At 52.1% G+C, this 12,152-nt stretch overlaps 2 protein-coding genes across 3 annotated transcripts in view; one reads left to right on the top strand and one right to left on the bottom strand.

The window, feature by feature from the left end:
• The window catches only part of LOC138489166 (keratin, type I cytoskeletal 18-B-like), a 111,387-nt gene extending 107,814 nt beyond the window's left edge, over positions 1 to 3,573 (bottom strand). The window contains exon 1 of one of the 2 annotated variants that reach the window (XM_069616824.1): positions 3,123 to 3,573. In XM_069616824.1, coding sequence (XP_069472925.1) covers positions 3,123 to 3,509 — 387 coding nt within the window. In that variant the 5' untranslated portion in view covers positions 3,510 to 3,573. The remainder of the gene's footprint in view (positions 1 to 3,122) is intronic. The other variant, XM_069616823.1, reaches the window with a different exon arrangement.
• Positions 3,574 to 5,356: 1,783 nt separating this feature from the next.
• LOC138489167 (keratin, type II cytoskeletal 8-like) overlaps positions 5,357 to 12,152 on the top strand; it is an 82,610-nt gene continuing 75,814 nt past the window's right edge. Inside the window, exon 1 of the mRNA XM_069616825.1 lies at positions 5,357 to 6,060. Within this exon, the coding sequence (XP_069472926.1) occupies positions 5,767 to 6,060 (294 nt within the window). The 5' untranslated portion in view covers positions 5,357 to 5,766. The remainder of the gene's footprint in view (positions 6,061 to 12,152) is intronic.

Below are 12,152 nucleotides of genomic sequence, written 5' to 3' on the forward strand. Positions count from 1 at the left end.
GCTGTGCAATTGCGTAGAGGTGCGATAGTGACAAAGGTTTAACTGTGATGTAATCCTCTGGTTGTGACGTCAGCATAGACTGACTGGCAGGAGGCAGAGGAAGTGTGAAAAAGTGCCAAGGATCAGTGACCTACACCCGTTCTGAAGGGGTGCATCAGTGCTTATAAGCTCTCAGACAGCGGCACTTTCCAAAAACAAAAGACAGTGGAGCCTGATTCACAGAATGCTTTCCAATGGGGTTGCACCATCATAAAATCAGGCCAATTGACTATCTGGGACATGAGAACTGCCATGATCAGGTGCAGCAGTGACTGGGCTTCAGCCCCCCCCCCCGGACCCCCTGACATTCTGGGCTATAGTGACTCGACCTGGCAGACCTACAGAGCTATGGCCGGACAGTGCAGGACACAGATGCTAAACGGGGCCTGGGCTTCACTGTTATCAGAGGCCCGGCAATTACCAACTTAAAGCATTTCACTGTTAGCACCTGCACTCATATGCATACATTTTTAGGCAATTGAAATCGTGATATGGGGTAAGTACTTGCGTGCCAGGGAAGTGATTGGAAGGGTAGAGAGGGCACAGCAGACAGCTCATTCTCACATCAGTCCTTAAGTGGGTGCATTCAGACGTAGGGGAGAGAGTTAACTGCTTGTAACATTGAAGCTGCACTAGAATAGATGCATTAGCATGCGAAAGGAAGTTAGATGCCCGCCCACAAATAAGCGTACCCCTCCCCCACCGTCTCTGCAGTTAGCGCCTCTCCCGATAAATGATTGGTTACCCCCCCCCCCCTCGACATGTAAGTTTTGTTGCGTCCCTGTGTTAGTATCATATACGCTTAGCATGCAGTGAGTAGATGCCAGACATACCCCCGGGCGCATGGAACGGCTCTTCTCCAGCTGTCTCTCCTCTTGGCGCTGCGCCCCATAGAACACAGTTGAGTCGCGTGATAAATTCTGTCCCATTGCACACATAGCTCCTCCACCTTTCCCTTCTCCTGCCTTCCTAAGCACCTTATCCATCCCTCGCCCTCATCCCAACGATCTACCTGAGGTTGCACCTCCCTCCCACTCCTACATTTTCTGTCATATGCCTCCTTTGCCTCTCTGACAGGAAAAAGGACTTCAGCGCCATGAACTATGGCAGCAGGCGCTATGCAAGATAACATAACATACACTATGATGTACCCCGACCATATACAGTTAAAGGATATGTTATGTCCCCCTCAGAGTTCTGCCCCTCAATAAAGCAGTCAGCTGAGATCCCTCCTGACGTATGTCTAACATACTTTTCATGTACAGTTGTGAGTACATTAATTTGTGTAAAGTAAAAAAATCATGAGGTGCTGTTGGCATAAATCACAGCACGCCCACACACACACCTCCCAATGTTAAGACTTGCACGAACAATATTTGTCAAATGTGGTAAGCGGCATGCAGAGAGATTGGGTATTTTCCCGTTAAAACAGAAAATCCCCTAAATATATCGGGGGGACTAGGCCAGGCAACCGCCCTCCCTAAGCTCGAAGCCTGCAGCAGGGCAGAACCAGCCGCTTATCCCGCCGAGGCAGATACAGTGATCACTGCCACCGGGTGCCCTTTAACTGGCTATACAGACACCTCTCGCGCATGTTAATCTGCACCCGACACTTTCACACACGGTTTCCTATGCAGGGCACACCGTGTATGCAACGCGTGCAACGTGTGAGCGTGTGCGACGGACACTATTCCTTTCTCTGCTGCTGACGCGGACCCCTTTGCGGCAGGGTTTGTGTTTAAGCTTGCCCAGTGATGGCAGTGTGAGCCGAGACACTGTGTAGCTGACGCCGTGTGTGATCTCGGGCAGAAATGAGAGTCTGAGAGGCGGTATAGTGGAGCTGACACCGCGTCCTAATGACTGTGATCCTGGACGCTGCAGCCGACACTGTTCCCCATGCAGTAATTAATTAGTGAACGGGCATACTGTGCGACCGACACTGTGTGTGTCAGTGTGTGAGAGATATATTGGTCGCCTTACATGTGACTTTGTCATCACCCTATCAACTTTTCTTTTTACAAAGCGGCCTGTGCTGTTTCCCTGTCACGGTAAACCGCTGTTATGGTAAATGTATTGGTATTTAATGTAGCGACTTCGGAAAGACGAAGGGCAGAGTCGACTCTGGTGGGATTCGAACAGTCACTGCAGGTTGAATACAGATATTCAGGGTGGGGGAGCGCGCCATTCACTGGGCTATCTTAGCCGAGCCATCTCAGGTCTCTTTCAATGGGTGATATTGACCTCTACAAATGTGACATCGTGTGCGATCTGGTGTCTGCAGCCGACACCGTACGATACCGGTCTCTCTGCCACTGACCATGTGGTGATCTTGGTAACATGACACTGAGTGATCTCGCCCTCTGCCAATCAGAGCCGGCCACCTGGGGAGCCGCATAAGCCTACCATTAGCCCCCCTGCCACGCCAGCTCAGTGGCTGGGTGGAGGAGCGGCAGGCGCCCCAGAGAAGTGAACTGCGCCCCGCTCTGGAGCTCCAGCATGGGAGCGCGGTGCTTTGCATTATAATAGGGCGCTGCTGCAGTGCCAGTGTCACACTGTTTGGTCATCGGGTCGTGCTATCGGTGCAGCTCACACAGTGTGATCTTGCTCTCTGTGGATGTGGCATGGCGTGCATGTGTGTGTCGTGTCTGCAGCTGGCACTGTGTGGGTTTGGTTTCTGTGCCGGTCTCATTGTGTGAAAGTGTGCCTCGGTGGCTGCAGCTGTCATTGTGTGGTGTTTTCGTGCACGAGTCTTGGTGACTGGTCACTGCGGCTGGCACTGTGTGATCTTGGCTACTGCCGGGCTGTCATTGTGCGTCTCTTGCTTCGCTCGCTGGCACAGCGCGATCTTAATTTCTGTGCACGTGTTTGGTGCCTGCAACCGGCTCAGAATGATGCTCGTTTCCGTGCATGTTGTTGCTGTCGGGAGCTGGCATTGTGTGATCTTGGTCTCGGTGCATGTGACATTATGCGTGGCCTTGGTGACTGCAGCTGGTATTTTGTAAGCTTTGCCTCCGCGGACCTATTCTCACCCAGTGTATACAGTGACCCCACGCCCCTCGCAGTGTAACGCTAGCGGAGCAGACCTGCTTACGAAGCTCCACCAGCGGGCTCTCGTAGGGCTCCCAGTCCCGCTCTACAGGCCCGGTCCGGCTGGCGTTGATCTCGGCGATCTCTTCCTCCAGCCGCTTGTTGGCCGCCTCCAGGCCCCGCACCCTCTCCACGTAGCCGGCCAGCCGCTCGTTCAGCCCCTGCATCGCCTCCTGGTGGTTGTTCTGGGAGAGCAGGGAGTCGAACCCGGCTCGGAACCCGGGCAGGGATTCCATCCCGGCGCGGAAGCCGGTCTGGGCGGCATCGAACCCGGAGCGCATGGAGCCCAGCCGGGAGGTGGAGATGCGTAGTTCCCCCGGGGCCCCATACAGGCTGGAGGAACTGGAGCGCGGCCCCCGTCGCATGGACACTTGATACGACATCCCGGGACCGTCTGCACTGCTAGCGAAGCAACGGTGGCAATGCCACCTGCGGCACCGCACCACTATAATAAGAGGGTGAAAAGAGGCAGCACCTGGGAGGGGCCCTGCTTTGCATGTGTGGGACTCACTGGCCAATGACGGACTGACGGCGCTGGAGCCACGCCTCTCTGAGCGCCTCCACCTGTACCTGGCAGCACCCAGAATAACCCAAATCTGCATACGGAGCGCCACCGGCCAACCAGAGTCTAGCGGGGCTGGAACCACGCCCTCTCGTCAATGCACCTGTAAAGGCATGGTAATGGCTCCTTTTTTCTGTAATAAAGCTCCAAGAGCAGATTGCGGTACTGCTTACAGGGGCGATAAACAATTCATTAATATATCTATTTATGTATGTATTCATCCATTTACTAGAACCGCCTTCTACAATCGTCTGATTTCTTTCAAGGCAAACACGTGTATTGCCGACTCAATAGATGCTTTGTGATGAACCCCAAGCGGACGAAAGCTCTGACAGGACGTCAACTCCGTGACCTGCGGGTTACAGCCATTTCCTGCAACCCACTGAGCTGCCATGCTAGAACACGCCCATGTGACCACCCTGCAGCTCACAAGTTTGAAACCCAGCAGGGTAGGCTCCACCTTTCGCCATTCTGGGTATGATAAAATGAGTACCACGGAGGTAGGCGATAAAAACCAGTGAATTAGCTGGCGCCGCCAAGCGTATCTGTGTTAGGCCCGTATCCCGCGGGTGGGGCCAGCATACACTTCGCAATTCTAGGCCAGGCCGGAGGGGACATCAGTCACGGAAGAACACTCTGGGAAAGAGGGCACACGAGGGGTGGCGGCGATGGCCCGCGGGCGATATCTCAATATAGGACACCTTCTGGGATCCAGTTTTCGGGCAGGTGCAGGAGCAGCCATTGTGCTGGAGAACAATCTACGTGTCATGCGTTAGAACCACCCTCCTGTCAAACTGGTTCCACAATGTCCGGACCCGCGGCGCAGCCTCTGCCCCTCTCCCCATCGGGGCAGAGGAGACGGGGCGTTGAAACCGTCAAATGATCCTACCTACCTTACTTCCCTCCTTACCTTCGTCTTTCCTTCCTTCTCCTTCCTCCCCCCTTTCTCCTTTCTTTTTCTCCCTCCCTTTCTCCTTCCTTTTCCTCCCTCCGGCCCTTTCTCCTTCCTTTCTTCCTTCCGTTTCCTCCATCCCTTTCTCCTCCCTTCCATCCCTTTTCTCCCTCTCTCCTTTCTGCTTCCTTGCTTTTCCCCCTGCCTTTTTCCTTCGTTGTCCTCCCTCCCTCCCTCCCTCCCTCCCTCCCTCCCTCCCTCCCTCCCTCCCTCCCTCCCTCCCTCCCTTCCTTCCTTCCTTCCTTCCTTCCTTCCTTCCTTCCTTCCTTCCTTCCTTCCTTCCTTCCTTCCTTCCTTCCTTCCTTCCTTCCTTCCTTCCTTCCTTCCTTCCTTCCTTCCTTCCTTCCTTCCTTCCTTCCTTCCTTCCTTCCTTCCTTCCTTCCTTCCTCCCTCGCTCCCTTCCTCCCCCCCCCCCCGCCCCCATTTGGAAGTTGCTGCAGGGAAGGGGTGTTACTGAACGTACCCCCATGCACACACGCGGACTCCTCCCACGTGTAAATTGACACTCAGGAGTGTAGGGGGTGGAGGTGAGGGGCATCCCAGAAGAGGGACATTTCATATGGAGCCCTACACGGGCGTGGCGTAAGCGGACCTGCCCGGGTGAAGCTGCTGTGCTGCTGTGTGATTGGACAGGTGCTGGCAGTGGGTGTAACCTGACGAGTACCTCTGTGGGCAGGGAGGGGTTAACCGCATGTATCTTATTACCGGATCGCAACCTGCAGCAGTCTTAGATTTGACACCAGCAGGGCAGGTGCCACCTCACCTGGGCAGGTATCATCCGCCCAGAGACGCTGCCAACACACCTCAGGGGCAGCATCCAGCCAGAGACGCTGTCAGCACACCGCAGGGGCAGCATCCAGCCAGAGGCGCTGCCAGCACACCGCAGGGGCAGCATCCAGCCAGAGACGCTGCCAACACACCTCAGGGGCAGCATCCAGCCAGAGACGCTGCCAGCACACCGCAGGGGCAGCATCCAGCCAGAGGCGCTGCCAGCACACCGCAGGGGCAGCATCCACCTAGAGACGCTGCCTGCTCTCGGAGTTTACGCGAGCTCGCCCGTGCAGTTATTAGCCGCCCGCTAGGTGCCGCCACATTCCCTGGCAGGGGCGCCCACCTCCAGCCCGACATGAGCCTGTACAACGGCCGCTATGGGGACGGGCGCAGCTTCAGCAGCGGCTCCCACGGGACCCTGTCCGGCCGCTCCTGGGCGCCCAGTGTGGGATACCAGCCCGGCATGCAGCGCTCCACCAGCGCCCTGAGCCTGGCCAGGAACGGGCCGGTTCTGGCTCGCCCCACCCCGGGCTTCCTGCTCTCCTCCCTGCCCACCCTGGAGATCGACCCGAAGCTGCACCAGATCCGCTCCAACGAGAAGGAGCAGATCAAAGGCCTCAACAACCAGTTCGTCTCCTTCATCAACAAGGTGGGTCCCGACCAGACAGGCGTACGGACCAGTTAGAGGTGGTGGGGCAGACTCCGCATTTCATCCCTGTGGCATTGATGCAATGAATGCGCTTCATAGTGTCTGATAATAACGGAATGGAAAGATGACATCTGCGCTGAGCCGCGGTCATGCTCAGCTGGGGCAGAGTCAGTCACAAGCACTCACTCAGCCGGCCATCACTTTGAGAGCGATACAATGAGTCTCCTTAAGTATAAGGGAGGTTAGCTGAAAGGCCGGTGGCTTTGTAAGGCGTGTAGGGCTGGGATAGAGACAGCCAAGCACCATACTCAGCCTTAATGAGCAATAGGAAACGGGGAGCACTCTTTGAGGGGTGGGGTTCCTCTGAATAGCTTGTAGGGCTGGGATAGAGTCAGCCACATGCCAGGCGACCCGGTAGAGGCATTGGTCCTCCTAACTTTTGGTTTCAATATAGACTGCCTCAGAAACATTTCGGACATATGTACAATATTAATAGCCTGTCTAAGTATTTGCAGGTGTAATCGTGTTTTTTTATTTTCTTAACTCACACCCGCTATTTTCTTTTTTCTGTCCCCTTAGTTGTTTTTGCTCCTAAATTATGTTATTGTCATGTCAATGTTAATGTGGTTTATTCCGCGCAGCGCTGCCTTTTTCATGGCCTCCAGGCTCTCGAGTTACACTCACATTTCACTCCTGATCCAACTCGTCCACATTTTCCGGACCGAGGGCCACGCTGACCGGCGCCCGGCAGCCCTGCGCGCCTGGCAAGGACACCAACAGGCCCGCAAGGCAGCCCAGTGGGTTTGTGCGCCTGTTGTGCTTATCACTGCAGAACATTTGGCGAGGTCGAATTGTCACGCAATTGTCATGCAATTTATTTGGGCAATAATGATACAATAACGTGTGTGTTTTATATAGCGCCTACTGGCGGACTTCTCCCACTCCTAAGCACAATAACAACAGTTGGTAATATTAGCAAATTTAATGGCGGTAATCAATCTGTCTTGAACTTTTGCAGCACGAACTGGCCCCACGTCTGAGAAGGCGAGCTCTTAACTCGTGAGCTATCCATCCATCTGATAGATGCAGCTATGTTGTCCTTACAGTGCTTAGAAGTCCAACTTTGGTATATTTTAGCAGGCACTTTTCATGCCCGGACACGGCCACTAAATGTTAGAGGTTGGATGGGGCTCTAAGAAATACTGTGTTTTCGGGGTCACAAATACCCCTGCTTTTTCAGGCGCAAGATGTACCCAGTCAGTGCGCCCAGAGGCCACGCAAGGGGTGGCGGTGCCGGATAAAACCCCAGAGACACTGCAGAATTCCAAGGGCTTTCAGCGACGGATTGTTTTTTCCCCATGCTCCCACCTTCCTTGAGCGCTTTAAAACACGGGTATAGGCGCTATATAAATAACAACACCATACCATACCAGCATGATCCTCTTTTTTCACTTGTAACCCCGTTGTGGAGGGGCTCGTTGTATGTGGGACTCTGTAGTTTACCGCCCCCAGCCCAATCCCTCCTCCTGATCACACTTCCTTCGTCTCTCTCGGCTTCTGGTGGTTTTGTGCTTTAAGATGTTGTATTTGACCAAATAGCTCAGTGGGTTCACCACCTGAGATTCGCATCACCGGGCAACCGCCAGACCGTAAGTACTCACCGTGGCAGTGCCGACCCAGGCACTGATTCGCCCAAGACTTGGGATCGTAATACGCACTGGTATTTACAGCGCTTCGAACCCGTACGCCCGTGGCAGAGAGTAGGCACTGTATCAATACAGCAGAGATAACTCGGTTGGTAAAATGCCCGTTGCGCGGATGTACGGATAGCCTACACGTCGGTCTGTTATAAGAATACCGGCATGCCCGACCCTGCCTTTTACCCTCCGGACTTTAATGTATACATGAATGTCGTTGGGTTGGGTAATTCCCATACCTGCTTTAAAGCGCCACGATAGGATTCAATTGGCTGTTTGCGCTATATACATCTTTATTTTAGTTGATCAACATACTATATTCTGTTTTCTTAGAATACCCCTAGTTGAAGGTTTGTTCGCTACTACACGTTAATTATTGTTATAACCCAGCGCCATGGTGTGGGCTTCCGGGCGTAAAATACTTACCATGGGCGATAACAACACTTTCTTATGCCGAAGGTAAAAACAACTTGTTCTTCCTGGGCAGGTTATGTAAACAAAAGACTACTGCTTGTGTAAGCATACAAAGAGACACGGCGTTTTGCAGAAAGCTCTGCTCAGTGTGCCAGGCGCCTGCTGCCGAGATCGGTGTATCGGTGCGAGGCCTGTAAGTCCCAGGCTCCGATGCCGCCTGGCCTACCACTGCCTCCCAGCTTTCCGGACTTGATCAAAATGAGTTTTGCAATTGGCTAACAATGACACCTGCTGTTTACAGCGCGTCAAAACGTCAAGCCACCAGGCGCCTGTTATATAACGACTATATACTTGTTTTTAATAGCCGATGATTTACAGCACGTGGCCATTCTATCCGCACTACAGGACTGCTTTAGCGTAGCTCAATAGCTGGCAAGATAGCTCAGTGGGTTGTGCAACACCTGCAGATCTCTGCGTGTAAGTTGCAGGCTGCGGGCTGGGAGCTTGGTAGGACCGGGGCAGTTTATACTTCTGATGCAAATGAATACGAAAGCTTTGGGTAAGTCATACACAGCAGCTGGGCCTGATTTACACACGCGTTTTACAGTGGCGCAATCCCATTGAAAAGCGCTTTGTAAATCAGGTCCAGCTTCGCTTTCTTGCGGTGCTCATTGCAAAATCATAGACACTTCAACAGCGCCATCCAGTGGAACAATCGAGCACTGCAATCCCATGCAACAAATAAACAAAAGAAGGACAGTACGATTACTTCCGGTTCCACGCAGCACAGTCGCAGTTGAGTTGCCCAAAAGGGTTCCGGGAAGCTCCAGCACAGTCGCTGGCGTTCTGTAGCTCCCTGGACTGTTTTTGTTTTTTTTTATTTCTGAAGCTACTCCACACGCAGGACGACACCATTGTGTTTACTAGTGTGTCGGTATTCTCTGGTTACCATGACAAGGTTTAGGTCCTGTTTAAAAGGCACCTTACTGATGATTCGGAGTCACAGTGAGAGGTGAGACGGGTTCAGCCCTGAAGATGGACTCAGTCCGAAATGCATTGGCTAGCTGTATCTGTTTCCCTCGCCTTTTATGCTTAGTTGCATTCAATGATTGAATCATTGTTTTATGAATGTGTTGATATTATTCAGACTTTTCTCAATCGGTTGGAAAAATAACCTGTTATCATTTGATGTATATCACTCTAAAGGGGTCTATTTGACTCAATAGGTGAGCACCCAGCACCTAGTGAGCTTCTCTGGGTATATCATTGCAAATGCCTTTCCCATGACTACACAAAAGCCACATTGTTGACATTGCAATGCTCGTTATTTCCTTAGCGTTAAGTTTCATCTGCCAGCCCAATGTGGGCATTTGAATCATTAAAGCCAGAAATTGACAAAACAGATGCAACAACCCGATATCAAATTGTAAAATGACCTTTAAAAAAGAAATTGTTTTATCCGGAAAGAAGCAACAAGGGCCTCGTTGTCAGCAGGCCAGTGGCTGGAGACTGCGGTCCAGCTTCCAGCTGCGACCCTACGCAACCGCCTTCTAATACACAGATGTTTATAAGCCTATATGGGACAGCACCCATTCGGGCCCCTGTTCTGCACCCCTCTGCGGCACGCACACCCTGCAGGCAGCAGACGCGAAAGACAAATACACAGTTGCAAATACAGGTTGAGGCGGGGAACGGTGTGCGCTTGAAGGCAAACAGGGAGCAAGCATACCCACAACATGGTTCTCAAAGCCATGTTTTCTTGCTTGCGGTCCGACCTCAACATATTTCTGCCAGTATGCATTTTTAGAAGAAAGCTTTAAAAGTAAAGGATGAATAAACTGTGATCTGTGTAAAGAGGGGCCACCATCACGTTTTTATTAAGGATTCTGCACTCTAGTGGTAGTCCTGCTTGGGGTTTATTCAGAGGCCTAGCCAGGATTGTCTAACAAGTGGGGCGTGAAGCTAATGTAGTTGGGCCCAGCGCACTGACATTAACATCTGTAAATACCCACACAGCGCTGCCGAGTGCGACTTTTCAGAGTTTGGAGGCTATGGTATGGTGGTATGGCATTTATTACGCGCCTATACACAAGTGTTTCAAGGCGCGACGAGGCAAGGGAGGGGGAACAAAGGGAGGACAACGATCCTACTAGGCCAGGTGATATTCAGATCGCGCAAGTGCATGGGAAAGGGGAAGGGGGAAGGGACAGTGCAGTACATGGGAATAAAATAACAATAAGTAAAGCAACGGCCAGCAGGTGGCAAGTGCAAAGGCGAGTGCAGACATCAGGTGTCAAGTGCTGGTAGGGGGACTGAAGGGATACAGAACAGTCTCAAAGTGCGGGGGATGCCAGGCAGGAAGTGCAGGAGTGTGTGACAGGTGGGGGAGGGACATGGGCCTGGGATCAGAGGGTGGCCAGGTCACCAGTGCAGATTCCGAATCCGCCAGGAGGTCAGCAGGGGAGAGGAGGAGAAAAGGCAGACACAAAGAGAAAGATTTTGAGGTGCTTCCGGGACCAGAGATGGTTCTCCTCAAGTTTCAGGGAAGCAGGGAGCGGTTCCAGAGGGAGGCCCCGACGGAGGAAAGAGATCTACCACCAACTTGTTGCTTGGAGAAGCGACTGACCCTGAGGGAGTTGGAGGCAGATGAGCGAAGAACTCGTGAAGGAAGGTATTTAGGAAGAGAGAATTGAAGGTATTTTGGGCCAAGGCCCTAGAAGGCCTTTTGGACAGTGCAGTGGGTTTTGAACTTGATCCTCGCAGCCACTGGGAGCCAGTGCAGAGATTTCAGTCCTGGAGGGATACAATCCCAGGACTTGAGGCCAAGGACAAGTCTTACAGTCCTGTTCTGGATGAGTTGCAGAGGGTGGAGAGTAGAAGCAGGCAGATTTAGATACAGGCTGTTGCAGGAGTCCAGCCTAGAGAGAACCAGAACTCTGGAGACAGTGAGCTTCTGGGGCCCTACCCTGTCTACATCTCTGGGTTTATTTTGAGCGCCCGTAGACTCTCCTATATGGGAGACGATAACAGAGATTTTGAATTTCCCACTTTTTCCTAAAGATTTTCCACAATGATCCCATCATTTTATTGCCCATGGATGTCGACATTTAATCGCAGCAATTAGGGCGTTGGTCCATTTTTTCCACCTTAAAGAGGCCTGATGATTACTTTTTGGGTTCTGATATATAGCGCCTAGATGCCTCCAGGTTATGTGTGCTTTATAGATGACAAAATAAATAAATAAATATATTGTGAGTAAGTGGGACGGGCCCTCGGAAACTACCTACTGCATTCAGTGGCGGAACAATGCAGACTCACACCGTAGACTTTGCTTATGACATGATTGTAATGAACATTTAATTTAAAAAATCATTAACAGGCAAAAACAATAAATGTACAACGGCAGAGGACAAAGGCTTGCCTTTCCCATATCAACATACACCCCCCCACCCATTATGAAGCCAACGGCTTAACTTATCCCCTCAGATTTTAGATGGGCCACGACTCCAATGCGTCTAACTAAATATCTTCTTAACTGGTGTGAAAGATGGCTCTCAATGGCCAGAGGAAGACTTTCTAAATGGTCAGAACTCCTGCTTTCAGAGGTGGGAGATTTGAACGGCCCTGGCTGTAGCACTCTGGGCTGAGAGTCACAGCAAGGGGCTGCCTTCTGCCTTCAACCTCCTTAGTTTTGGAGACCCTAAGCCCACCCGAGGCAGTGTCTGGCTCAGCAACTGCATACAGAGATCCTCAGGCGTGCCCCATTTATGCCGTTCAACCCAAACGCTCACTGGCATCTCCTGTGAGGAGGGTCAGGCTCCTGAAATACTTTCCCTTCTAAGGCGTGATCTGAGACACTTTTACGGACCCCAGACCTGAACACCACAAACGTTTGAAACCGACGGCAGCTGAGGTTATAGCATTGAAGAGGCCCATGGAAGTCAATGGCACCATCTTTGAATGACCCTCGCAAGGTGGAAT

The sequence above is a fragment of the Ambystoma mexicanum genome, chromosome 9 (genome assembly GCF_040938575.1).
Source record: "Ambystoma mexicanum isolate Mex_15411 chromosome 9, UKY_AmexF1_1, whole genome shotgun sequence".
NCBI lineage: Eukaryota > Metazoa > Chordata > Amphibia > Caudata > Ambystomatidae > Ambystoma > Ambystoma mexicanum.